Genomic DNA, 27,555 nt, shown 5'->3' with positions numbered 1-27,555 from the left:
ACATGACTCTAGGATTGGGATGAAAATATAAGAGAGAGCTTGGACATGAAGGCCTTGGATGGATGGATCGTGGTGGGATGCTGCTGACTCAGGGCTGGGGGCTAACACAGGACGCCAGCCTCCGTCCTAGGTGTGGTCTCGCCTTTGAGCTTCTGCTAGCGTGATATTCTGGAGGAACGCAGCGCCCAGGTCCTCGGCTGGAGACCAGAGCTACTACCGGGCATGCCCCCCGGTCTCACGCTTGGCCCTCCTTCCCCAGGACAGGTTACGACAACCTCAGCTTGGCTTTGGCACGTCAGCTCCATCAGACCTCACCAGCTAGCGGCTGGCAGCCTTCAGATCAGATCCTTCATCTTCCTTGTTCTCAAGGCTGATGGAGAAGAGAGAAGGGTTCAGCTTGAAAGAGTACATTGTTCTCAGCGGAGACATCAGGGGAGAGAGGCCTAGGGGTTGGTGGCTCTAGGTCCCAAACCTAGTCCCCGTGTGGCCCTAGAAAACTTTCTTGGCCTCGGGGTGCCTCTCTCTTCCTGCTCCCTTTGGACTCCATTGTTTCCTCGCTCAACAAACAAAAAGGTCTGTATTAGATACCTGTTAAGAAATATTTTTTTGTCTTAAAAGAGTCAGATGATGGGGCTTCCCTGGCGTGGAATGAGTCAGATGCCCTGGGTTTGAGAATCCCAGCTCTATTTTCTAAGGGTTCTGAGGTCTTGAGCAGATCGTACTCTCCAAACTGCCCAGGGCCTCAGAGTTCTCATCTGTAAAATAGGAAGAATATTAGCACCATCCTGAAAGGATTGTATGAAGATTCAACTAGACAACACCTGTCCAGTGCTTAGCACACGCCGGCCTGGGCAAGTGCACACGTGTTAGCTGTGATGGTCACCCTGTCATGTGCACAGGGTACCAGCCGGCCGCTGGGTGGGGCGGGTTAATGGGTGGACGGGGGCTTTGTAAGCAGTGCTGCTACCCTACCGGTCCCCTCTGGCATTTCACTATGGTCTCCCCACGGTCTTCGTAGTTAACTTTGCTGTCTCATGTTTCCCACTTCTCCCCTCCCGTGTCTCTCGTTAGTTGGCTGGGTGACGCTCTCTTCTTTTTTATTTTTTAAATTTTTAAAAATAATTTTATTTATTTATTTTTGGCTGTGTTGGGTCTTCATTGCTGCGCCCGGGCTTTTCTCTAGTTGCAGCAAGCAGGGGCTACTCTTCATTGCGGTGCGCGGGCTTCTCATCGTGGTGGCTTCTCTTTGTTGCGGAGCACGGGCTCTAGGCGCACGGTCTCAGTAGTTGCAGCTCGCGGGCTCAGTAGTGGCTCACGAGCTTAGTTGCTCCGCGGCATGTGGGATCTTCCCGGACCAGGGCTCGAACCCATGTCTCCTGCATTGGCAGGTGGATTCCTAACCACTGCGCCACAGGGAAGTCCCTCTCTCTCTTTTTTTTTTTTTCCTCCTTTTTTAAAGGCACATTCCTAGTGGAATCTCCACTCCCTTCTCCCCCAGCCTTTTTTCCAGCGTTCAGTTTAACTGTGGAAAGTACCCCTCCCACCTCCATCCAGTCGGGAAAGAGAGTTCTGGGATCTCGGGCCTCCACTTCTCCATCCTTCTACCTGGAAAGGCGCGGGAGCGAGAGCATGGGCTTTGACTAGCTGCTGGGCCACGGTCCGCTGTGGCTCCACACCCCAGAGCTACTGTGGGCTGCGTCAGGTCTTGAGGTGGGTCCTGGTGACCTTTCTGCTGGGATGACTCCAGGGCCATCTTCTGGAACCAGGGTTTTCTTCTCTCTGTGTTGCTTCTCCAGAACTCTAGGATCTTGGAGACCCCTTCTCTGGTCCCAGAAAATGTTAGCAGAGCACTTTGTCTGAGGTTCCTGCAAGTCTGGAAAATCATCACAGCATCACACCGTCAGCATCTCGTGAGCTCAGCGGCCTGAGGTGTGGCTGTCTGTTGCCTAAAGCAGGAATGGCTTGTGCGTGCCCTGCATGGGGCGCGGCGTGGGTCCAGAGTACATGCACGAGGCCACAGTCACGTGGATCCCTTCATTTACCACGATGCCAACCCCAGGTGTGCCAGGAGTGGATGGAGCTGAATGTCTCCTTTTGTACCTTTCTCCCCATTGCAGCAGCTAGCAGAGCACTGAGTATACAACAGGCGCTCAATACGTGCCTGGAGATTGGTTGGTTCATTGATTCATGCATTCACTCTTCCCAGCCTGCCATTGCTTACCCTCGACCGCCACTGAACTTCCTCTTTGAAAGACTCCAGGAGGGGAAAGGATTGCCCCACTGCTTCTCCACGTTCCGAAACTTGTCTGTGTCCCAGTCCAGCGGGATGACTGGACAAGAGAGTCTGACCCATGGGGTCCTTTATCAGGTCCACCCAAGGATGAAAGCACCTCTTCAGTGGGCATGGACCAGTTTTAGAAATCCTGGACCCTGTTACCTCTAGATTTTCCTGAAACCATCTCATTTCATCTGGGGTCTTCGTCAAAATTCCCCACGACAGAACTGTGTTTGTGGCTCTGACTGTCCTGTCATGACCCGGATGAGTAACATGGGGCCTGAAAGGTTGTGGGGTTTGTTTTGTTCTTTGTCACGATGTCCGCCCTGTACCTGTGCTACGAGGGAGTGCGAGACAGAGCTGGACCCACACTTAGAACCCTCCTTGGGGCCCACGCTGCTCCAGACCCGCGGCTGCATGGTTCACCCTCGTGTCGAGAAGGAAGAGGCTCAGAGGCTGGGGCGAGGTCAGCAGGCCTACTCGCAGGTGCCGTCTGCCCAGCTTTCCAGCGGTTCGGGGGTGTTTGGGTCTCCATGCGCCCTCTTGCTCTTATTTGGAGTATATGGGGAGGTGTTATTGGCGTTACTGGCGTTAGAGGGAGTGGCGAGCTACTCTGTGGGGTGTCGGGGAGGGTGTGGGCGGGTGAGTATGAGGTAATCGGGGAGGGATGGGCCGGTGACTAAGGTGTGCCTGACACCAGGTGATGAGGTGGCATAGCTGGACCAGGTTCTCAAGTCTAAGAGGCATGGAATTCAGGACACAGCGTTCAAATCTTCTGTCACTTACTATCTCTGGGACTTTCAGTGAGATTTTTATCCTCTAAGCCTTATTTTCCTATAGGGTTGTTGTACTAAATAAAATCATCTATATTTCATTTACTATAAATATAAGTATATGCCCGACACGCAAATATTAAGGTTACATTAATAATAGTTCCTCTTGCATCACGTTCTCTGGGGTGTCACGGCTGGAAAGGAAAGGCCGTGTCTTTGCTGTCAGAGATTCTGGTTTGCCTTAGAGACTCTCTCCCAGGTGACAGTCCCTGGCTTCATCGCTGACTGTGCCACCTCGGGTTTCTGGTGGCATCCAGGCCCTGCTGGCGTCCAGCCACGGCAGCTTTGCTCTGCGGAGCCCACATGACTGGATCTCGGGTGCACTCCAAGGTCAGAGCCTTGCTTTTTCATCCCAGGACTCCGTGCTTGTTCCTGGCCTTTGTGGAGCCGTGCCCGGGTGTCATGACCTCCTGTTCCCTGGACAACCTGCTGTTCTCTAGTGGGACAAGGGCTCTGTCTCTGCTCAGCTCCTCTGGGGTTCATCACCTTTCTCTCTACAGACGCTGAGCTTCTTAGCAGATCGTCTGCTAAGGATCTGCAGATCTCTGGGTCCTTTACACCTATGGAACCTGTGGGACCAGCCCTCCTGGCTCGTCCTTGAACCCCACCTTCCTACAGCCCTTGAGGGTGCAGGCCTTCGCCTCTTGCAAAGTGCGTCTTAGGGCAGGTGGGAGCCCTTTCCAGCAGAGCCCTGCCCAAGCTGGAGATGGAGCTTCAGAAACACCACGTTCATTGCACCCCCTCCCCGCCATGCCTCCACTTCTCTCTTGGGTATTACTCTCAGCCCGGCCTCTCCTCTGACACCCGTCCTCCCCATCTCAGTAAGCGCAACTCCAGCCTTCCAACGGCCAGGGCAGAAATCCTGAGTCATTCTTGATTCCTCTCCCCATGTCCAGTCCCTCAGCTGAAACTTCACAATCTATCCAAAATCTGTCTGAGCAGCCAGGGGCTGCCTTTGCCCCTTGTGTGAATGTCCCTGTGGACCACGTGACACATCAGCAAGAGAATCAGACCGGAGATCAGGAGAAACGAATGCAAGTTTCACATCTGCAGTGCTGTGACCTATCATAAACTAATGAGCTGCAATGGGTTAATTGCTTGTTGTGTTCCAAGCACTAAGTCCTTAACATGGATTATCTTATTCACTGTGTGACTTCACTTCTCTGTTTCCTGATCTCTAAAGAAGACGACAGCAGTTCACAGGGAGTCGGTGAGGATGCAGAGAAATAACGTAGGTGAGAGTTTTTTTAAAAAACAAAAAGCAGCAAGGGGGACTTCCCTGGTGGCGCAGTGGTTAAGAGTCCACCTGCCAATGCAGGGGACACAGGTTTGAGCCCTGGTCCGGGAAGATCCCACATGCCGCGGAGCAACTAAGCCCTTGCGCCACAACTACTGAGCCCATGTGCCACAACTACTGAGCCCGCGTGCCACAACTACTGAAGCCCACGTGCCTAGAGCCCGTGCTCCGCAACAAGAGAAGCCACAGCAATGAGAAGCCCGTGCACTGCAACGAAGAGTAGCCCCCGCTCGCCACAACTAGAGAAAAGCCCGCGCAGCGCTGAAGACTCAACGCAGCCAAAAATAAATAAATTAAAAAAAAAAGTATCATCTGAAATAAAAAAAAGAAAGCACCAAGGGCTGTACTTATGCTGTATTTTCACCAAAGAGCCAAAGAGATGCTCTCCAGGCCTTTGAAGAGTCCACATAGCACAGAGGAGAGATGTTGGCAGAGTTCCGGCTGATGGTGAATTTGATAGCCCAGCTTTGTGAGGGCAGAATGTGAGGCCCACGGTGGTGCTTTATCTGTCACCTGAGATCGGGGCGTCTGTCTCCTGGCACAAATGTGACACCTGTTGCAGGAGAAAGGGGCCCTGGCAGCTGGCGCTCTGGCCAGGAGCAGGAGTTCACTTACCGGAGGGCAGGTGACAAGTGTCAATAGTTAAATCAGCACATTCTTCAGCTCCTGGTTCCCCCAGGGGGCTAAGTGGGGCCAGGGTACCTCTGGCAGGGTTAACACAGCGGAAAAGCTCCACACCCTGCCTGACGCCTGCTATGCACTCAGTGAATATTAACGGGGTTGGGAGGATAGGTGGGTGACGGGAGGGGCGCAGAGAACGCCGGGCAGCAGAGAGGAAGTGCTGTCTGTTACCCCCACCACTGAGTCGCTGCTGCCTATGGTCGTCTTGCTTCTCTGCCCAGAGGAGAGAGGCGGTGACTGGCCGTTTCCGGTTTTTATAAAATTCTCGAGGTGCTGGGACTCACATCTTCTGACGCCCAGGTCCAAAACCCTGAACTCAGACGTTGTTGGGGGACGGGGTGCTAGTTGTGTCTGACACGCACAGTATTTAATCCTCACGGCAGGGGCAGGGGTCTTATCTCCACCAGCCAGAGAGATAAGACCAGAGAGGTTCAGTTACTTGCTCAAGCGGTTACCATTTATAATGGTGGCCATCCATGGAGAACTTCCTGACTCCAAGTCTTCTTGTCTTTTCCACACTGTGAAGTCTGCCAAGGGCGTTTCCTGCTCCTTGAATTGCTAAAGGCTGGGCTGTTGACTGTCTCAGCTCCAAGTAATTTCAAAGCCATCCAGACGCACCTGTGACCCGGGCAGGGCCTGGTTAGGTTTAACCCCTGACATCCCCTCCGTTCTGTGGATTTGTCCTTGTTTACTGGGAGAGCCACCTGTTACCCTCTTTTAAAGAGAAATAGAGCCAGGCACAAGTTAAAGGTGATGGACAGGTTTGATTCAGTACTACCACAGTGTGGGAGAGAGACCGAGATATCGAGCTGAGCTCGGTTCCAAAGGCAGCCAGGGATTTACAGCCCACAAGCAGCGCGATGGGTCAGTGGATGGAGAATTGCCAGGAGGAGACATCAGGGTTGGGGGTTCTTGCTAGCCCAGCCTCGCAGCATCCTGGCTACCTGATTGGGTTCAGGTATCAAGGGTGGAGGGTTTTGTAAACAGAGTTAACAGGATTCTTCCTAAAATCTGGGCTGGGCAGGCCAAGGACAGGGCCCAAGGACCACGGCCTAGTCGAAAAGAGTGCTCAGAGGAGCCCTTCCAAAGTTTGGTCCAGGAGACAGTGTTCCTTGTCACTTCCCAGTAAATGCAAGGACACGGCATAGTGAAGACCACGGGAAGAGTCCATTGACCTTGGGGTGACCTGTCTCACTTTCCAGGAGTCAAAGAATTTGGCTGGCACTGAAAACTAGTGTGTGGGAAAGAACGTGCCTGGGAGACACGCCGGAACTCTCTCGTATGCGGCAAATTGAATTTTTTTTTTTTTTTTTTTTTGGTACTATGGGAAATTGAATTTTTTTTTTTTTTTTTTTTGTGGTACGCAGGCCTCTCACTGCTGTGGCCTCTCCCGCTGCGGAGCACACGCTCCGGACGCACAGGCTCAGCGGCCATGGCGCACGGGCCCGGCCGCTCCGCGGCACGTGGGATCTTCCCGGACTGGGCACGAACCCGTGTCCCCCGCATCGGCAGGCGGACTCTCAACCACTGCGCCACCAGGGAAGCCTGGCAAATTGAATTTTTAGGGTTATATCCTCACAACCTTGTCTACAAGTAGGTCGTTTTCAGCCACAAAGTCAAGGAAGAGGTGACCCAGTCGTTCTGAGGCAGAAGCAAGGCAGCGCCTCCCCTCCCCTCCCACGGTACGACTCACTTGTCCCCCAAGCCCCTGAGCCTCCAGCTACAAACCCACAGTCCCCGGGGCCTGGGCAGGGATGGGGCTCCTTTGTTAGCAGTGTCTTAGACTGGTTAGCTCAGGAACACCAGGCAGGAAGGTAGGGCTGGGTCTGGGAACATTCTTTCTCTTTCTTTCTCCCTCCCTCCCTCCCCCTCACATCACCGCACTGGCTCTGGGAGCCTCTTCCCCAGAACATCTCTCTGCGTCGAACTAGTCTGACCTGTTTCTGCCTGCCCACTGGCCAGCCATGGAAACAGCAGAGACCTTGATGGCAGAAGGATAAACCTGCGGAAGTCCCGATAAACATAACACGAGTGGACGGTTAATGTCTGCGCAGAAACCCAGGGGCACAGATCCCCAGCGGACGCTCTGCCCCCGGGTCTCCTCCAGGTCCACGCCAAACAGCATCCACGGGAGAAAACGTAGGCGGGAAGAGGAAACGCTGGCTGGTGAGGCAGGCAGGCTCTCTGTTCCGATGCCCGCTTCGAAACGGCGGACTCCGTGACCTTCAGCCCTGGGCTTCTCTTTCCCCATCTGTGAAGCGGGGGTAATCAGACCTCGCCCAGATGGGATCATGCCTGCGAGGTGCTGAGTAAACCCTGTGGAGCACCCAGCATGTAACTGGGTGAGAAAAGCTCCCCCGCCGCGCCCCACATTCCACCCACCTTCCTGGAGGTATTCACACACACACACTCTGGCAAAGCGCTGATGTCCACCTTCTGTGGGCTGTGCTCTTTCCTCTGTGTCTGGTTGGCTGGCTGTGCCTCTACTGGTGCCCGCCCGGGGGTCCTAGGATGCTTCCGCTTCCAGGCATCTCTTGGCTCACGGTGGCCAGTGGTGCCAGTCTACCTCCCGGGCAGCGCCCACGGCAGTGTCCTGGGAGCATCTTGATGAAGCTGTTGGAGAGCTTTCTGTGCTTTTCCAGTGGGTTCCATCTGAATTCTTGGGTTCTAGCCTTAGCTTTGTCACTACAGTGGTCCTACCTGATCCATGATTTCACCTTCAGTGGTTCCTGTTACCCAAGGTCAACCAGGGTCTGGAAATACTAAATGGGAAATTCTAGAAATAAACAATTCATAAGCTTTCAAGTGTGTACCGGTCTGATCGGTATGATGAAATCTCACGCTGTCCTGCTCCATCTTGCCCAGGAAGTGAGTCACCCCCTTTCTCCAGCCCCTCTCACTGTTAGTCATTTAGTAGCTGCCTCGGTTACCAGAGGGACTGTCCTGGCATCGCAGCGCTTGTGTTCAAGTGACCCTTATTTTACTTAACACTGCCCCCACGGTACAACGGCGGTGATGCTGGAAATTCACATTTGCCAAAGGAAAGCCATAAGGTGCTTCTTTTGAGTGAAAAGGTGAAACTTAAAGAAAGAAAAAAACCGTATGCTGAGGTTGCTAAGATCTACGGCAAGAGCGAATCTTTTCTCCGTGAAATTGTGAAGAAGGGAAAAGAAATTTTTGCTGGTTTTGCTGTCGCACCTCAAACTGCAAAAGCTACAGCCACAGTGAATGATAAGTGCTCCATTAAGATGGCAGAGGCATTCAATTTGTACAATAAAATATTTTGAGAGAGACTCATTCACACAACTTTTATTACAATATATTGTTATAACTGTTCTATTTGAGTTTTAGTCAACATTACTAATCTCTCACGGTGCCTAATTCATCTTAATCATAAGTATGTATAGGAAAAAACATCGTATATATGGGGTTTGGTACTACGTGTGGTTTCAGGCATCCACTGGGGGTCTTGAGTGTATCCCCTGTGGACAAGGGGGTCAACTGTGTTTGCTAAGTGACTCCAGACAGCTGGGCTTCCATTTCCTTACCTGAAATGAGGACTAGGTGGTCTTGAAGGCCCCTCCCAGCTCTTGGTTGCCTGTAATTCTGCCTTACGGTTCCACAAAGTTTCCATCCTGCCCGAGCGTCCCCCTGACCTGTGGGCAGCCCCAGCCCCCAGTGGACAGCAGTGCTGACCACTGAGCTCTGATTCTTCCCCCCAAACCCTCAGCGGCTCCTTGCCCCTCTGCGTGGCTGTGAATGCACGTGTGTCTCCCTCATTCTCACCGTGGTTTGGCTGTTACCTTCCCAGATGTGTGAAAGCCCACCGGCTCCAGGGCCTCAGGGCACAGATGTCAGCCGTCACACACAGCCTCTAGATGCATCCAGGAGGAGCTGGGCCTCAAGTCTCATATCTCCAGCTGTTTATAATTCTGACAGGCAAACGCCAAATCCTGGCCCACGGTCTCCTGGCGCCCCCAGCTCTGGGTCCATCCAGCAGCCCAGCGACTAACGGTGGGCAGGGGGAGGGCCTGCCGTCAGATAGCCCCACTATCTCCCTGGCTCGGGGGCAGGGAGGTTGTGAGGGGAAAGCTCAGCTCGGCCGCCGTGCACCCAGTGGCTTTTGGGCGAAATTGGCCTCGACAGGCAGCCTGTGGTGGTCACATGGCAGGACAAAGCTCCGGGTTCACCTGACCTGGTTCCTCCTCTGAATTGGGAAAGACAGCGAGTCCTAACAGGAGATGAGCTCACGCCCTCGCTGTCTGCCGTGTTGACCTTGGCCGAGGTTGTAACTGTCCCCCTACACTCCACCCCACTTCATACCCACCCCAAGACGAGGGCTCAGGAGCCACAGAAGGTACACGATTACCTCTGTTATTACGCCCTGAATCTCGCAGATTTATGAGGTCTTCAGGTCTTGCTGACCTTGTTCCTCTCTTCTTCTTTCCCTTCCTCAGGATATGGCAGCTGGAGAGAATTGGCCAAGGCTCTGGCCAGCAGGAACATTCCGGCTGTGGATCCAAATCTCCAGTTCTACCGTCCCCAGAAGCTGGGCCTCAAGGTACGTGGCAGGGTCAGCCCGTCCTCCCTGCTGGCGCGTTAACGTGGGTCCTCGGCTTCCGCTGCCCACAGAGCCTTAAGGGCATCCTCACGTCCTGTGTTAGGAGAGGGCAGAGCAGAGGGAGTCCCTGGATGGCAGGCTGGCCTCATGGGCTCTCCTGGCTTCGTGGGTAGAGACGTCCATTGTGCCTTCCCCAAAGCCTTGTCGCATAGTTCAAGATGCCCAAGTCTGAGCCATCCAGGCATGTGGCCTCCGTCAGCAGCCTGAGCTGGACCAGCACCTCTCGCCTCTTGCCGGGATGAAGACTGGGCTGGTACATTAGTGACAGTCCCAGGTGCTTGCCGCCAAGAGTCAGAGATGATGCGGTAGAGACGGCCCCTCCCTGCAAATAGCTGGGGGACAGATTTGTACTGGAGCATTTTCCCTATGGTGTTTCTTGGGCTGATGGTCCCTAGAAGCTGCTCTGGGTGGGGATTAGGGAACTTGAGGTCCAGTTCAGCCTGGAGCCCTAAGGTTGAGCCTCTGAGCCTAGAACAGACCTGGATCTCCAAGGCCGGACCAGAGCCAAACTGCACCCATGGACCTGCAGGGTAGGGAGGGGGTGGGGTGTCTCCCCCAAGGGGGCTCCCACTTGTTAGGACAGATGAGTCACAGGAGAGGGAGGCAAGGCCCCTGCCCTCAGGAGAGCCTGGTCTAATTAGAAAAAATTTTTCCATATGGGAAGACTGAGAAAAGTCAGGAAAGTAGAAGCACCTCAGGGTTATACATTGGAGGTATATTCCTAAGGGATATAGTGTGAGCCAGAAAGGGGAGTGTCCGTAAGTTGATAAGCCTCCGACAGCAGGGCTGGGTCTCCTGACCCTCTGCTTCCACAGGCACTTTCAAGGGGCCCCGATCCTGCTGTCACCCTAATATTCCCACCAAGTTCATTCTTCTCTGTTCTGCCAGGACCAAGACTCTGCAAGAGGTGGCGGGGGGAACAGCAGCTACCTGAAGTGGAATAAGCCGGTCCCCTGGCTGTCAGAGGTGAGGCTGCTCTTGGAGAGGCTTAAAAACAGTGTTTATAGAGAATTCCAGAGGCTCCAGAAAATTTTCTTCTAGTGGTTGTTATAAAAAATTTTCATCTAATTTGAAGAAAAAAATGAAAGCGTTCCAGGCTCATTGAATTTTCTTCCTTTAGAGAAGCTCTAACATTTGCAGGGGGCCTGCTGGGTGCCAGGCTCTGTGCATAATCTCCTGTCAGCTTTATGACCCTATAGGATAACACAATGTCCTCATTTTATGGGTGAGGAAAGCAAAGCTGAGGAAAGCTACAGGACTTTCATGTCCATGTTAATCCCCAGTTATAAAATTCGGCTTCCCAAACTTTCATGGACCATTAAATCCCATAAGATATTCCAGGCAGAATGGAATCCATTGTTAAATTCGGTTTCAGATCTATAGACATCCACTCCCTGGAAATACACATTAGCACATGAAAGGCTCTGAGTTCTGCGGTCATCTGTTTGACTTGGTTTGTTAGCTCAGCACGTACCAAACTTATTTGCCTCCAGAACTACCGTTTCCCACGAACCATTAATATTCTGTGAAACCAGTGATCTAAGGGACATATACTAGGAAACTCCGCTTTAGAAATTTTTTTTTTTTTTTTGCGGTACGCGGGCCTCTCACCGCTGTGGCCTCTCCCGTTGCGGAGCACAGGCTCCGGACGCGCAGGCTCAGCGGCCATGGCTCACGGGCGCAGCCGCTCCGCGGCATGCAGGATCCTCCCGGACTGGGGCACGAACCCGCGTCCCCCGCATTGGCAGGCGGACTCTCAACCACTGCGCCACCAGGGCAGCCCTAGAAAACTTTTATAGGAAGCAGTTAAACGTGTGAATGAAAGCGTCATCGTACCTTTGGTTACATAGGGTTTGACAGATTATTTTTCTTTCAGTGAAGAAGCAGAGGCTCGGGGTTAATCACATACGCAAGAGCACCTTGAGTAAAAGCTTGTGCAGAGACTCCAGAGCAGCGTGGTGCTTTGGGGGTGAACGTTTTAAATTTAGGTTTTGTATCGTGCAACTTGTCCAAGCCTTTCTTGGCTGGGTGCTGTCAGCCAGCCCGTCATCTCGTCCACACCTGTCACAGGTTGACCTCTTCCACCTGGGTGATTTTATTTCCAGTCCACCCATTTGCCGTGGGGCGGGCGTGAAGGATGCGGTGTCATACAAAATATGATGGTGGGTTATCTACACCGTGAAATTGCCTCTGTTTAAACCCTGAGAGAGGATGGATTACAACACCGGCACACCTGTACCAGGTGATATCATCAGGTAATTAGGCCCTGCCCCGCCCCACCTGGAAATGGCATTGTGAAAACCATTGGTCCAGCGATCCAGCCTTCTGTCCTTTGAGGCCAGCTGGATTATTTACTTATTTATTTTTGGCCTCGCCTCTCAGGATCTTAGTTCCCCAGGAATCAAACCCGTGCCCCCTGCAGTGGAAACGCGGAGTCCTAACCACTGGACCGCCAGGGAAGTCCCTGGATCATTTTTCTTAATGAACCAATGATTTTGAAAGATTATAACTACATAATAATCTGCATTTATTAATCATTAGTTTTCTTACCTTTTTTGTCCAATCAAGGATGGAGATATATACGTATATATCTCCATGACAGCAGTGACAAATAGTAAATAGTGATTAAAATAGGATTGACTTTTTAAAGAAATAGTTGATCTTTTAGTAAGTGTGTTTAGCCTTTTGGTGGTAAATGCCTGATTTCCACTGACTTTGTCCTTTTATTATTAAAAGTGGCTTATAGGGAATTCCCTGGCGGTCCAGTGGGCCCTCACTGCCGAGGGCCGGGGTGCAATCCCTGGTCGGGGAACTAAGGTTCCACAAGCCACGCGGCGTGGCCAAAAGAAAACAAAAAGCGGCTTATAAAATCCTCATTACAGTCTTCATGGATCTTCAGGGAATCGCTGATCCAGTCTCCTTATCTTACCGGCAAGGATAATTAGGCCCTGAATGTTTAAATAACTAGCACATGCCGTCTGCCAGCTGCAGTGGTGCCCTCTCCTCCAGCCCGTCGTGGGGACCTCGGTTCCCCTCTCCTTACCTGTCTCCTGCCTTTTGACATATGGTTTCAGCAGGAAGTGCTCAGGTGAAGGACACATGTCATTTATTGAACATCTGCTAGCTGCACTGTTATTGCCCCTTTCCTGGCGATGGCTCCAGAGGGGTTGACTCAGTCACTCCCCCAAGGTGGCGTAGCTCCTGCAGCCCTGCCCTGCCGGTGAGCACGGACAGAACACGGGAAGGCTGACCGTGGTCTCTCCCTTGACCGTCTCCCCGCCCCAGCCCTTGGCCGGCAGCTCAGCGTCTCCGAGGCCAGCAGTTGCTCTCAAGTGCAGCAGGCTTAGTCCACTCCCTGTGAGACCGGGAGTGGACGGCTGGTGGGCTGGGCTTCATGGGGTAACCGCTCTCAAAGACTTGTCCCTGTCGGCCCAGATCATAAGACACTGACTAGCAAACTCCACCAATTAACAAACCTCGGTGCCAGTTTATTCACTTAGCAGTCAGTATACGGTCCACTGACCAGACACTGCTGCTCAGGCCGCTACCCCCAGAAAACCAGAATAATTATAAGAAGGAAATTTGGTGAACGCAGAATCAGATCAAAGCAAGTCAGAGTCCATGGGTGACGTCCTGCGGGCTTGGTGAGGTGGCGTCTCTCTCCTGAGAGGAGGGCTGGCACCTTGATTCCCCTTCTCAGGCTCCCCCCGCTTTTTTCTCAAACAGTTTCATTGAGATATAGTTCATATACCATATAATTCACCCATTTCACAGGTACAATTCAGTAGCTTTTAGTATATTCATAGAGTCGTGCATCCATCACTTTCAATTTAGAACATCTTCCTCACCACTAAGGAACCCGCTCCCCTGTTGGCCATCACCCCTTCACTACCCCCCGGCCCCCAGCCCCCAGCAAGCACTGATCTACCGTCTCTCTAGACCTGCCTGGTCCGGACACTTCATATAAAGGGAATCGTACGCTCTGTGTGGCCTTTTGTGTCTGGCTTCTCTCACGTGGCATTAAGTTTTCGAGGCCCATCCATGTGGCAGCGTGTATATCAGAACTGTGTTCATTTTTTTGCTGAATAATCTTCCACTGTGTGGATGGACCACATTTTATTATCCTCGATAGATGCGTATTTGGGTTGTTTCTTCTTTCGGCTCTTGGGAATAAAGCTGCCGTGAACGTTTCTGTACGGGTTTCAGAGCGGATCAGGCTGCCCTTTATTCAGGGCCCTGAACCACCACCATCATACACGTTGTCACCGTGGGGAGACACAAGTGACACCACAGTTCAATTACAAACCATCTGTTCCAATGGGGATAATTCCCTCCATCAGAATTTCACCAGACGGGCCTCGGGCCCTGTCTTCCAAATCTAGAGCCACCTCTTATCCTCTTGGAGCTGGGACCCCCCTGGATTCCCAGTGGGAGCTCCCTCAAGGGGCAGGTGTGAACAGGAATCGAGTGGCTCGGGTGGGCTTCCCTGGTGATGCAGTGGTTGAGAATCCGCCTGCCAGTGCAGGGGACACGGGTTCAAGCCCTGATCCGGGAAGATCCCCCGTGCCGCGGAGCAACTAAGCCCGTGCGCCACAACTACTGAGCCTGCGCTCTAGGGCCTGCGAGCCACAACTACGGAGCCCACGTGCCACAACTACTGAAGCCTGCGGCGCCTAGAGCCCGTGCTCCGCAACAAGAGAAGCCACCGCAATGAGCAGCCCCCGATTACCGCAACTAGAGAAAGCCCGTGTGCAGCAATGAAGACCCAACACAGCCAAAAATAAATAAATTTATTAAAAAAGAAAAAATAGTAGCTCGGGTGCTAGAAACTCTGAACGGGAGTCCGGTGTGTAGGAACTGGTGACCTCACTGTCCTGCTGGGTGGAAGTCCCGTGGTCCAGCCAGGTGTGCTGGTCTCGGGCTGGCCAAGCAGCAGCATGGTCTGTGCTCACACCCGTGCTGGGCTGCTCACCCCTCCTGGAGGTGGACCTCGCCGCCTCGCCTTCGTACCCTCTGCATCTCAGCCTCTGCAGTAGCCCTGGCACAGGTGGCTCGTTTGTCTGCATGTCTCTCTCCTCTGAGGAACCCTTTTCATCTTTGCGTCATCACTGGTACAAAGCAGACACTTGATGCTTATAGGATAAATGAAGGAACATATGGTTCCAGACTTAGCTTCTCCAAGCATTTGTTCACTCAGATCATTAAGATGTGCAGGGAACCCACAGGAGGGAGCTGGAACTCTGCCTGGGGAAGTTGCAGAAGCCTAGGGAGAGAGATTTGAAAAGAACCTTGAAGGGTGAGCTGGAGTTTGCCGGGTGGGGAAGAAAGGAAAGGGCCTTCCAAGCCGGAGGCAGCATTTGCAAAGGCACAGAGACATGCGCGCTGGGTGTAGGTATGGCCGGGAGTGTGGTGAGGTGAGGCTGGGAAGGCAGGGTGAGGTTTTGTCCAGAAGCCTCTGGAAACCCTCGGAGGTGTGAAGTGGCAGAGTGGCGTGATCAGATCTGTCTTTAGAAAGACAGTTCTACAGGCAGCGTGAGGAGTCAGTGGTGGGAGATGCCTCCATCCGGTTGGGAGGCTCTGTGAGCCCAGCGAGGCCTAGCAGGGACCCTGTGGTGGGTGGAAGGCAGTGGACGTGGTGGGTGAGCACCCACCAGGCTGCATCCGCACCCCCAGAAGCCCTCCCACTTCCACAGGGTTCATTGCTGTGTGTCCTGAGGGGCTCAGTTTACCTCTCTGGGCCTCAATATTCTCACCTCTAAAATGAGAGGGTTCAGGGGACTTCCCCGGTGGTCCCGTGGTTGGGACTCTGTGCTTCCACTGCAGGGGGCGCAGGTTCGATCCCTGGTCGGGGAGCTAAGATCCCGCATGCTGTGTGGCGTGGCCAAAAAATAGAAAGAAATAAAAAATAAAATAAAATGAGAGGGTTCAACAGGTATTTTCTCCACTGCTTGTAGGCAGAAGTTTCCAATCCGTCTTTGGCCGTGGGCGTGTTCTGGGCGTGGGAGTAACCAGTACTCTTCCCTGGGCCTTAGCTCTGCTGGACAGTGGAGAGAGGGGGCAGAGGGCAGTGCCGACAAGCCAGAGTCCCATGTCCCTGCCCGACACAAAGTCTCCAAAGCTTGGAGGGACACGGGCCCCGGGGTGGTGGTGGGGGTCACCAGTCAGGGCCTGGGGAGGAAGAAGGTGCCCACTGGTCCCTCGGGGATGGTGTCCATCCCCTCCTACAGCCTGAGGGCAGTCGGAGCATGGCTGGGGGGCTGGCTCTGTGCTGAGTCAGGGCCTAGCCCCCGGGGATGTGGACAGTCCTCCCCCTGCTTGGGTTTCCTCTGCCGCTACCTAAGCAGGGCCCTGAGGGGCAGGTGGGGGGCTAGCCCAGCTCCTTCCTCCTTTCCCTGCCCAAGCCCTTGTAGCTTCTGGCCTCCTGGCTGAGCACAGCAGACTTCTGGGGGCGAGTCTCCCGGGAGGGGCATGGGGGAGACAACTGAGTCTTGTAAAAGGGACTTAGGAATTTCCCCAGAAGTAGCACAATGTCCCCATTCTTTCGTTCCAAGAAGCCCTAGCCCGACCCCCACCTACCCAGCCCACATTCTCTCTCCCACCCGTCCCAGCCCCCCACTCATATTCTGGGGAGCGACGGCTGCTACCCGCGGTCCCGGTCCCGGGAAGAACCAAGTTGCTGAGGGGACGGGGTGACGGGCTCTCCGCATGGGGAGGGGACAGTCCTGTCAGTGGGCCCTCCCCGGCCCCTTCTCTCCCCCGTCATCCCTCCCTGCGGATCTCTTGCTGAAGCCCTTCTATCTGGGCTTCCAGTCTGGGTGTCCCTTTCTCCTCTGTCTTCCTTAAGGGTGGCTCGGATGACGGCGGGAAGGGCAGGGCCTGTTTGTGTGGCCTGATTGGGGCCCACTTCCCACAACCTGGTGATTAAGCTGGGGAGGGTGCGGGGAGTGGGGAAGGGCTGAGATGGGGTGATCTGAAGCCCTTTGTCAGGATAATTTGGGACCTTGTCCCCACCCCCCTCCCCTCTCCGACTCCCCACCCTTCCACCCACTCAGGGTCCAGTCTGCTGCCCTTGCCCTCCCCTCCCCTCCAAGGGGGGCCCTGTGCTCCAGGCCTCCAAGCTCAGTCCCGTGCCCACCAGCCCCACAGCCGAGAAGGGGAGGCAGGTACCTCCTTGCTCCTACCTTCCCAGGTTTGCCCCGAAGGCCCAGGCACCTGGTGGGCATCCCAGCAGAGGCCTGGGCAGCTGAGGCTCTGAGCTCCCAGGAGAGCCGTCAGAGCCCTTCTGCCGATGGGGCCCCCAGACCTCCTGCAGCTTTGCCAGCTGCTTCCCCACAAGGGCAGCCAGTAGCACGAAGACCACGGGTGGATGAGGTTTCACCCAGACAGCTGTGCGGGTGTCCTCTTACGAGGCAGTAGGGGAGGGAGAGCGGGTCCGGCTGAAGCCCCAGCCTGGCACCTCCCTCCTGCCATTCTGTCCTGGCTGTTACTCCCCCTGCCTGGGGGATGCAGACCAGCCCACTTCCTGCATGGAAAGAGCCGGAAGTGTGTATATGTGCGTGTACATGCATGTGGGCGTGTGGACACGTGCAAGGACAGAGAAACAGCCCCAGGCCTCAGGGCCAGGCCACAGGGATGAGGTTCCCCAGGCAGCCATGGGTGCTGAGGATGGGAGCGGGACTGGCGTGGACCATGACCTTCAACAGTGAGGAGCGCTTGGGCCGGGGCTGCAGGCCGGCCCCATCTCACGCTCACACCCTGTCCCTGCCCCGTGCAGTTCCGGGGCCGCGTCAACCTGCACGTGTTTGAAGACTGGTGCGGCAGCTCCATGCAGCAGCTGCGGAGGGACCTCCACTTCCCCCTGTACCCACACGTGAGTGCCTCCTCCCCCGCTGCCCTCCTGCCCCGCTCCTGGCGCTCACGCCTGCACCCCGCTTCTGTCTTCCTCACCTTCCCTTGCTTTTGTTCTGGTTCGTTTCTTTTCCTTTATCCTGTGGACCCCCTTCTAACGCCCACAGTGTCTCCCTTGTTCCCTTCCCAGGGATTTCCTCGGCAATATAGTTTACCCAGGAGGCCGCCACATACAGTTGTGCACTGTTGCAGGTCACCTGGATAAAGAAGCAAGTGGGAGCGGGAGGCGGGTCCGCCTGCCTCCCGCCCTCCTCGTCCTCCCGCCAGCCCTGAGCAGACCAGCCTCTTCACTTCCCTCTTCCCTCTTCCGGGTAATGATCCCCCTCTGGTTTCCCGGCACAGATCCGCACAACCCTGAGGAAGCTGGCCGTGTCCCCCAAGTGGACCAACTACGGCCTCCGCATCTTTGGCTACCTGCACCCCTTCAGCGACGGTGAGGCCAGCCCCGGGTCCCGCTGTTCCCCTTCCTGCCCGAGTTCTCAGGGTGCCCGGAGCACATCGCCTGCCCTGGGTCAGCTGGACCCTGTTAGCCCACCCTCAGGGGAGTGGGAGAGTTTGGCCGTGGTGAGGCCTCACGCAGGCCCCCAGGCGGCCACTTCACGCCCTGACTTGAAGGGTCTGGAACTAGCTGGTCCCTCCCTGCAAGTCTCCATCTCCACGGGGTCTCCCAGGGTGTAGAGACCCGCACTTTACAAAGAGGGGAGCCCAGCAGCAAGCCCCCAAAGAGGACTTAGCCTGAGACATGAGAACCCGCTATGTGGAGGCCCGTCCTGCTCTCACCTGGAAACTGCCCTCATGCCCAGGGGAGATCCAGTTTGCCATCGCTGCCGACGACAACGCAGAATTCTGGCTGAGCCATGACGACCAGGTCTCAGGCCTGCAGCTGCTGGCCAGCGTCGGCAAGGTAGGGTCCCCACGGCCCCATGGGCCCTCCCACTGCCCCCGGGAGCCAGGTCACCTGTCTCCATCAGGACAGTCTGGTGTGACAGCCAGGGGAGAGGCATGAAAAGCAGCATTCTCCCCCGCCGCCTCCCATCTGACAGAGGGATGGACTGGGTGTGGCCGGGAGCAGACCCCGGGAAGACTCAGGACTGGGCCACACCCATCCTGGGCACTCTGGTCCTGATGCCGAGGGTTCACGCGGTGGGCGCCGGCTGCTGGGGGAGGGGCGTGCGGGGAAGGGGAGTTACTGCCCGAGTGGTCCCGTGTCCCTTCCCACCCTCCCCATCTCCCCTCCTCCCTCCTCCCACTCGCCTCCTCTCTCCTTCTGCCTGTGTCCCCTCACTCGCCACTTTCCACCCTCCATAGTTTGCCTTTGTGTCCGCCCTTCTCTTCCCTTGCTCCCCACACCTCCAGACTGGAAAAGAGTGGACTGCCCCTGGAGAGTTCGGGAAATTTCGGAGTCAAATTTCCAGGCCAGTGAGGTGAGTAGGGAGTGTGGTGACAGGAATGGCAGAAACCCCAGCCTCCGTCAGGTGCCCAGAGGCCAGCTCAGGGCCGGGGCCTGGGCCCGGGGGGCACTTCCCCCCCCCGCCGCCCCATCACAGAGGTTCAGCGAGCCAGGGCCACGTGCATTCAGGTAAACCAAGTCTTTGATTAGAGACCACCTGGCCCATCCTTCCTCACTTTAAAGATGAGGAACTGAGGCCCAGAGAGAGCTGTGACTTAATGAGGGTCACACAGCTGTTCAGACGCACTCAGGACTGGAAAACAGAATGGGTCTCCTTTCTTCCCGCCCTTGCTTGCCCGATTTCTCCATCCCTGCAGGGTCCACAGCTGGACCGCCGCTGCTCTTTCTGAGCTGCAGAAAGTTCCGAATGGTGGGGGCCCCTGGGCAGGCTGGAGGGAAGGCCTGGAGTGGCTGGGATGGTTCCCATCCCAGCCCCAGAGCGCCACCTGGTGGCCCGCACACACTGGCGAGAACACGTGTTGGCTTGAAGGTGCCGGTGCTGGTGCTGATGGTAGCGAGACAGTACAGCTTGCACAGAGCACTGGCCGTGCCAGCCCCCGAGGTCACCACTTCCCGTGTGACTCTGCACAGCAGCCGAGGATGAGGGCTCTAAAGCCAGGCTGCCTGGGTCCAAACCCCAGCTGCGCCCCTTATTACCTGGGGACTTTGGGCAAATTCCCCAAATTTTCTGCGCCTCAGGGTTCTTACCTGCAAACAGGGATTACGTGAGTTCATGTGTATAAAGCACTTAGCACGGTGCCTCCACATAGGAACAGCTCTCTGAGGGTTAACAGAGAGCTGAGTATCCTGGGAGGTTAGCGCTGTTGTTATCCCATCTCACGGGAGGGAAGACTGAGGCCGCCCTGTCAGTAAGCGGTGATGGGGGTTCTGACCCAGCTGCTCACCAGCAGGTCCCTGGGACCAGGAGCAGGGAGGGAGGGACGGGGCGTGTGTGGTGCTGGGAGGGGGCTCAGGCGGCGTGGGGGCCTGGGAGACAGCCCCCTGTTCCCTGCCCTCTCCCGCCAGCCTGTCAGCCGCCCGCAGGTACTACTTCGAGGTGCTACACAAGCAGAACGACCAGGGCACCGACCACGTGGAAGTCGCGGTGAGCCCCCGAGGTCTCCTCTGCCTCTGTGCCTGGCCACCCCTCTGCCCAGGCCCCTGAGCCCTGTTCCAAATCAGCCACCTCCAACCTGCCGCGTCCACCCTCTCTCCTCTCCCAGTGGCGACGGAATGACCCCGGTGCCAAGTTCAGCATCATTGACTCCGCTTCCCTGTCCCTCTTCACAAGTGAGTGTCCTGCCCCAGCCTGGGGACGGGCCGAGGTGGGGCTGGCTTGGCGGGGCTGGGAGGGCTGCTTGGAACGAGGTGTGGAGGGTCCGGACCAAGGAGCAGAGCCTGAAGGGGTGCTATCGTCAGAGGTCCTTAGCTCCCGGGGGGCCGGTGACCTGCGAGCGCCTTCTGGAACCTCTCCGAGCCCTCCACACGGTGTTGTCTGTATGATTTCAAGGGGATCCAGAGACCAGGACGCTCACTCCAGATGAAAAGCCTCTGAGGGAGGCCAGTCCCTATTGCAGATGAGCCGCCATGGTTCTCGCACGGCTGTGGCCAGAGGAGAGGAAGCGTTCTCACCTCTCTCAGGCTGCAGTCAGTGGACTCCCCGAGTATACTTGTTGTTGCTTATGATTTACCCCTGCCTGGAGGCCCCACTGAGAAGTCACCACCGGCAGGTGGGCCGTGTGGGCCCAGGTATAGGAGGAGCTGGCAGAGCAGAAGCCCTGGCGAGGAAGGGAAGGTGGGTCTGGAGGAGACCGGGAGACGGTGGGAAGAGCGTTTGCACGGAGGGCAGGAGGGAGAGCGGAACGGAAGGTCTGGTTCACAGGAGAGGGCGGCAGTGAGGAAGGGGCGAGAGGGGTCGGGGGAGGCTGCCAGTGACCGAAGCAGGAGGTCAGGGCAGAAGGGCCAGTTGGTGCCAGAAGAGGAAGGGAGATTGGAATCCATAGATTGAGTGTGAACCAAGAAAAAGGAAGCCCGAGGCCAATTCATGTAAGAAGCCAGTGAGATGGGCCAGAGGTAACCGAGCTCTTATCTGGGGCCACGGCAGATGATCTCAGGAAGCAGAGAGCAGAGACAAGCAGCCAGCCCCCGGGGCTGGTCAGATAGGGGACAAGTAGTCTTGAACACCAGACCCCCAGAGGGAGGTGAGGGGTGGGTGCTGGAAGCCTAGGGGCTCCCTCCTTGCTGGGCCTGGGCTTGTCTGCTGGAGAGGCTGAGACACAGGCCTGGGTTCACTCAGCTTTTGTGTGATCTCAGGCACGTGACTTTGCTTCCCTTTGCCCAAGTTCCTTGTCTGTAAAGTGGGAATGATGATAATAGTACATAAGCCACAGCAGCTCTGAGGATTAAATGCGTTGATATTTGTAAGATGCTTGGATCAGCGCCTGGCTTATTATTTAGTAAGTGCCCTTCCTGTGTTTGTTAAATAAACAGACTTCTAATGATGAATTTCCAGCAGATAGCAGGTAACACATTTTGAGGAAGAGGTGGCTTTTTCCAACTCACACAAAACTGTGGTGTGTGCTGGCCCTGGGGCTGGTGGAGGGGGTCCAGGGGAGACCACAGGTTGTGGAGGCAGGGTTGGGGGCAAGCGGGATTGAGCGCATCACATACTGTACCAGCCTGGGGATACGGAAGCCTTCAGTCGGCCCCTTCCTGGCCCCTCCAGGAGCCAGGGGACTGGCTTCTGGGCTGACTTTCTCTTGGAGTCACAGCTGCCCTCTGTTCTTTCCTCCCTGGGCCCAGATGAGACAGTCCTGAGGATGGATGAGGTGGGCCACATCCCGCAGACAGCAGCCAGCCATGCAGGCTCCCCAGACCCTCTTCCCAGTGATGAGCAGCCCCTGGCCGACATGCTGCGGCCCGACCCTCGGGACACCCTCTATCGAGGTACGAACTCACTGCAGACTTGACCTCTGGCCGGGGGACGCGCTGCCAGGTCCACGGATGTTGAGGAGGAGGCCTCTGTGCTACCACAATATCCCCAAATCAGAGACTCTTTTCTTTTACTTGTATGAAATATAACATGCATACAGAAAGGTACAAAAATATAGATGTACAGCTTTGCAATTGTACAAAGCATTACAGAGCAAATATTAAAGGACAAGAAATAGAGCCAGAACCCAGGTGTGCCCTCTGCAATCACGTATATCGGTTTCTTACTGGATTCTAGCTCTTGCTGTCCAGTGAGAGAAGTACGTCCCCACTAAGGTGTAGGAGTCGTAAGCTGTCCAGAGTGTTTACATTTTAAAAGACGACAGGGCTTCCCTGGTGGCGCGGTGGTTGGGAGTCTGCCTGCCAATGCAGGGGATGGGGGTTCGTGCCCCGGTCCGGGAGGATCCCACTAAAAAAAAAAAAAAAAAAAAAGAGGACAAAGTGTCCCCTTCCAGCCCTGTCCCCGCCATGACAACCGGAAGGGAATTCAGTTACTGGCACTGCACTAGGGGGAGGCTTCTCGGCCTCACTGGGAGTTCCTGAACCTGTTTTGGGACTGGCCCTGCACAGCGATCCCAGAACTGTCCTGTACCTCGAATCAGGCACCGCCTGCGAGCGCTCTGCCTCCAGCTGCCCCTGGAAGCCACCCCCACCCCCAGGAGTGGTGGCAGCCTCCGCTTGGTGGCCTCAGCTGCCGGGCTGGATGCTGCCACTAGTGAATACGGAAATGTGTGGGCTTGGGGCCGCAGATCCAGCCCTCGCCCCGCAGCCTGGAGGCTTTGTGGCTGTGAGCCAGCCTGTTTCAGGCTCCCTCACTCAACCTCACTCCTCCTCCTTCTGTCCCAGTGCCACTGATCCCCAGGTCCCAGCTCCGCCGCGTCCTGCCCGACTGTCCCTACAAGCCCAGCTACCTGGTGGATGGGCTTCGTCTGCAGCGCTACCAGGGACTCCGGTTTGTAAGTCTCGGGCCAGGCGGCAGGGACAGGCGTGGGAGGGGGCTCGCTACCCGTTGCCGGGACTGCAGAGGCTGGCCCCTCCTCCCCACTCCACACGCCAGGGGGTGGGATGCCTCCTGGGGCCCAGAGAACCGGCATTTCGCTGTGCCCGGCCCGGATGAGCTGCCCTGCGGGGCCCGGATGGGCTGCCCTGCGGAGCCCGGAGCCGTGCGGGGAGGGCTGGCTGAGGCCTCCCACCCTCCGCCCCGAGGGTGGCGGTATTTATTAAACTTATAGACAAGGTGCTGGTGAGATGGAGCTCCGCTTTAGAGAACCCCTAGCCCGCACGGAAGCCCCAGGGGCAGGATCCTGCTGCGCCCCTGGGTCCAGAGGTGACGGCGGGAGAGGCTGGGGGCAGCCGTGGGGCAGGGCTGAGAAGGCTTTTGGTGGCCGAGGCCTCGAGCTATGTTGAAAGGGGGCAAAAGACAGTGCAGGGAGTAACAGGGGTTGTCTCGGGACTGTGGGAGGTGGCAGGAGAGGGAAGGCCGCAGGAGGGGCCGGGTGGAGGGGTGGCCTCGGCTGCAGCTGTGGAGAACGAGCCAGGGCAGGAGACTGGGATGTGCACACGGGGAGCTTGACTCGGGCACGTTCAGTCTAGAGCCCAGGGGAGGGCACGTCAGGGGTGGGGTGGAAACCAGATGCTGTGTCCACAGCAGCCCTGCTCTCCGCCTCCAGGTTCACCTGTCCTTCGTTTACCCCAATGACTACACCCGCCTGAGCCACATGGAGACCCATAATAAGTGCTTCTACCAGGAAAACTCCTACTACCAGGACAGGTGAGACACTGATGGGGCAGGAGCCGGGAGGGCTGCCTGGACCAGAAGGGCCACAGAGACCCTCCACCAAGGAGCCTTGGCGCTTCCTGGGCGCTTCACACAAGCACACACGCAGCCTCCCCCCCTGCACCCCTGGCCGGGCGTGACCTCAGGCCGCCCCTCCCGCCCCCGCCATGGCCTGCAGGGTGCCCATGCCAGCCTCCCTCACTCCTGCAGGCTCAACTTTCAGGACTACATCAAGATTGACCAGCCTCCGAAGCAGGGGCCGGAGCAGCCAGGTACAGAGTGACAGCCGAGCCGCCCCTCCCGCCACAGGAGTTTAGAATGCAAACCCCACAGCCCTTCCCCCCAGCCCCAAGGGTGGGGGGAGGAGCCCTTCTCCCCCCTCTTCCTTTCCAAGGCGCATGTAGAGGACGAAGGGCCATGGGGGACGCTACCTGAACTGTCCGAGGGCCTCGCTACCCCGGCCCATCATTAGGGAAGCCCTGCTGTGCAGAAGCACCGTCTTCCTGTGGCCTCTCTCCTTGCAGTGCTGGGGACTAAGTGGGGCTATCTGCTGGGTCCCTGCATGTGCCAGGCCCCGGCTGGTGCTTTCTGTCCTTCGTGTCACTCACTCTTGACAACAACCCTATGGAAGAGGGAGACCCTGGCTTTAGCTGAGGTTGAGTAACTCACCCCGGGCCCAGTGCAGGCCCCGCCAGGGACCCCCGCTGGCTCACCCTCTGGTCCTCAGCCGTGTCGTGGATCTTGTTGGGGAGAGGTTGAAACCCCACGCGAGAGATGGTTGTTGTTGACAGCAGGTTCCGAGGAAGGCCTTCTAGAAGAATCCCAGTACGGAGAAGCGGCAGAGGACACCCCTGCCCCTGACGGCCAGAACGCCAGGACACCAGAGGGGAAGCAACGGCCCCCAACGGCCCCCGGGCGGGACGCCACCAACCGCCGCCTCCGAAGCCTGCGGAGGCTTCTGGTTCGGCCCCAGGAGGGCCTGGTGGTGCCCTCTCCCATGCAGGACTCCACGGCCCCCTTACCAGCGAGGACCAGCGCCATCCCGGCCCAGCCAGCAGAGAAGAAGGCCAGGAAGCCCAACCCCGAGCCCCACCAGGCTCCACGGCATCCTGACAAGTGGCCCCCGGGACACCCAGCAGGGCACCCGCCTCCAGTGAAGAGGCCCAGACCCGCGGGTGGCAGCCCCGGGAAGACGCTGGGGCAGTCCCAGTGGCTGAATCAAGTTGAGTCATACATTGCAAAGCAGAGAAGGGGTGACAGGATGGAGCCTCCGGACCCCAGGAGGGCTTGGCCTAAGGAGGCGGAGGAGGTGTTGGCAGCAGCTGCTGGCCAGGAAGGACGAGCGGAGGGAGAGGACGAGGGGGAAGAAGAGGAGGAGGAGGTGAGGGAGGTGTTGGAATACCTGTCCATGTTCGACCCGGTGGTGAACTGGGACCAGACCTTCAGTGCCGGCAACCTCGACTTCCAAGCCCTGCGGACCGACTGGATTGACCTGAGCTGTAACACGTCCGGCAACGTGCTGCTTCCCGAGCAGGAGGCGCTCGAGGTCACGCGGGTCTTCTTGAAGAAGCTTAACCAGCGCAGCCGGGGGTAAGGTAAAGGGCTCTCGTGGGCTGGGCGGGGTGGGGAGGGGGCCTGGCCGCAGGCGCCTGGGAGGATGAGTGCCTGAGAGGTCTCGGTCCCACCATCAGGCAAGGTCTGAGATCCCTGGGGCCTGGCCCAGGACACAGGCTGAACACTGGGAAGGCTCTCAGGGAGGGAGCTGGTAAAGAGATGGGACAGGCAAAACTGGGGCTAAAAAGACACCTTGAGACCCAGATGTGGGCTGGAAGGGCGGGGGCAGAAGGCATGGATGAATGCTCTGTTCTTTCATTCATTCATTCAACTCACCAACATTTTTCTAGTTGAGATAAAAGGCACATACCGGGCTTCCCTGGTGGCACAGTGGTTGAGAGTCTGCCTGCCGTTGCAGGGGACACAGGTTCGTGCCCCGGTCCGGGAAGATCCCACATGCTGCGGAGCGGCTGGGCCCGTGAGCCATGGCCGCTGAGCCTGCGCGTCCGGAGCCTGCGCTCCGCAAAAAAAAAAAAAAAACAAAAAGGCGCCTGCCATTCGGTCCCCCGTTCTGGGGCTGCGGCTCAGTGGCGCTCAAGTGTGTCCAGGATATTATGCAGCCACCACCGCTACATGAGTCCAGAACATTTTTATCGCTTTTATTTTTTTTTTAATTAATTAATTAATTTTATTTTTGGCTGTGTTGGGTCTTTGTTGCTGCGCAGGCTTTCTCTGGTTGCCGCGAGCGGGGGCTACTCTTCATTCTGGTGCGTGGGCTTCTCATTGCGGTGGCTTCTCTTGTTGCGGAGCACAGGCTCTAGGCACATGGGCTTCAGTAGCTGTGGCTCACGGGCTCAGTAGTTGTGGCGCACGGGCTTAGTTGCTCCACGGCACGTGGGATCTTCCCGGACCAGGGCTTGAACCCGTGTCCCCTGCATCGGCAGGCGGATTCTCAACCACTGTGCCACCAGGGAAGCCCAATAGGTGCATTTTTGTTTTGTTTTGTTTTTGTGGTACGCGGGCCTCTCACTGTTGTGGCCTCTCCCGTTGCGGAGCACAGGCTCCGGACACGCAGGCTCAGCGGCCATGGCTCACGGGCCTAGCCGCTTCGCGGCATGTGGGATCTTCCCGGACCGGGGCACGAACCCATGTCCCCTGCATCGGCAGGCGGACTCTCAACCAGTTGCGCCACCAGGGAGGCCCCAATAGGTGCATTTTAAAAGATGGCAGCAGTGCTCACTGGAGCAGGTAAGCATCGTGCAAGCATGTTAACCAACAGCGAAGCTGGGCGAAGACCAAGGTCTCCTGACGACTGGCCCTGCTCCCACATGCGAGGAGAGTGACCCAAGCCCCGCACCCTTTCCGCCAGGAAGTACCAGCTGCGGCGCATCGTGAACGTGGAGAAGCGTCAGGACCATCTCCGTGGGGGCCGCTACCTGCTGGAGCTTGAGCTGCTGGAACGAGGCCAGCACCTGGTGCGGCTCTCGGAGTTCGTGTCCACGCGTGGCAGGCAGGGCGTCGATGCCGCTGGTGGGGAAGAGGCCGAGGCCCGGAACCTGCAAGGCCTGGTGTGGAGCCCACACGACCGCCAGAGACGTGTCCTGAGTGCCCGGGCCCCGGAGCCCAAGCTGTGCTGGCCCCAGGGCTTCTCCTGGAACCACCACGCCGTGGTCCACTTCGTTGTGCCGGGTGAGCCTCCTGCCCCCTGGGCGCTGTCCGCGGAGCAGGGGCCTCACGTGATCACGAGCACCCGGTCTCTGTTCCCCGATGTGATTCCACAAGAACTTGTGGGAGAGGCCACTTCGGGGATCGGGCTCACAGGAGAAAAGTAACTAGTGTGAGGTCACGTGTGCAGTCAGGGCTGCAGCTGGGAAGGACGCCGACTCATAGGCCAGCGGCTCTTCTTACTGACCCAGCATTCAGGGTTGGACGTGAAAATCAGCCGGGGCTGCTGGCCTGGGGCAGTGTGACAGGGAGGGCAGACTGGCTGGTTTTTATAGCAAGAGGGGAGCCTGTCAAGGAGTGTAGCCGTGGGGTCAGACAGAACGTGAAGGATGACCGTCAGATGGACAGCTAGAGGGTTTGAGTGTGAGAGCCCAGGAGGGTAGCCATGATGAGCTGATGACAAGCCCCAGCCCTCCCCGCAGAGCCCTCCCTGGGAGGCTCTG

The 27,555-nt window shown here is 56.8% G+C and overlaps 1 protein-coding gene across 2 annotated transcripts in view; it reads left to right on the top strand.

Annotated features, from left to right (window-relative positions):
• Positions 1-27,555, top strand: part of B4GALNT3 (beta-1,4-N-acetyl-galactosaminyltransferase 3) — a 93,142-nt gene that overhangs the window by 59,931 nt on the left and 5,656 nt on the right. Inside the window, exons 2-15 of one of the 2 annotated variants that reach the window (XM_024732995.1) lie at positions 9,544-9,647; positions 10,596-10,673; positions 17,482-17,577; positions 17,958-18,048; positions 18,419-18,519; positions 18,972-19,039; positions 20,092-20,170; positions 20,289-20,355; positions 21,868-22,011; positions 22,903-23,012; positions 23,727-23,827; positions 24,044-24,105; positions 24,628-25,423; positions 26,757-27,076. In XM_024732995.1, the coding sequence (XP_024588763.1) occupies positions 9,544-9,647; positions 10,596-10,673; positions 17,482-17,577; positions 17,958-18,048; positions 18,419-18,519; positions 18,972-19,039; positions 20,092-20,170; positions 20,289-20,355; positions 21,868-22,011; positions 22,903-23,012; positions 23,727-23,827; positions 24,044-24,105; positions 24,628-25,423; positions 26,757-27,076 (2,217 nt within the window). Of the gene's footprint in view, positions 1-9,543; positions 9,648-10,595; positions 10,674-17,481; positions 17,578-17,957; positions 18,049-18,418; positions 18,520-18,971; positions 19,040-20,091; positions 20,171-20,288; positions 20,356-21,867; positions 22,012-22,902; positions 23,013-23,726; positions 23,828-24,043; positions 24,106-24,624; positions 25,424-26,756; positions 27,077-27,555 lie in introns of both variants that reach the window. The other variant, XM_024732994.1, reaches the window with a different exon arrangement.

Source organism: Neophocaena asiaeorientalis, unplaced genomic scaffold, assembly GCF_003031525.2.
Source record: "Neophocaena asiaeorientalis asiaeorientalis breed wild unplaced genomic scaffold, Neophocaena_asiaeorientalis_V1.1 scaffold150, whole genome shotgun sequence".
In the NCBI taxonomy this organism is placed as follows: Eukaryota; Metazoa; Chordata; class Mammalia; order Artiodactyla; family Phocoenidae; genus Neophocaena; species Neophocaena asiaeorientalis.
The sequence above is the reverse complement of the archived record's forward strand: the minus strand, read 5'-3'. Positions and strand labels throughout refer to the sequence as shown.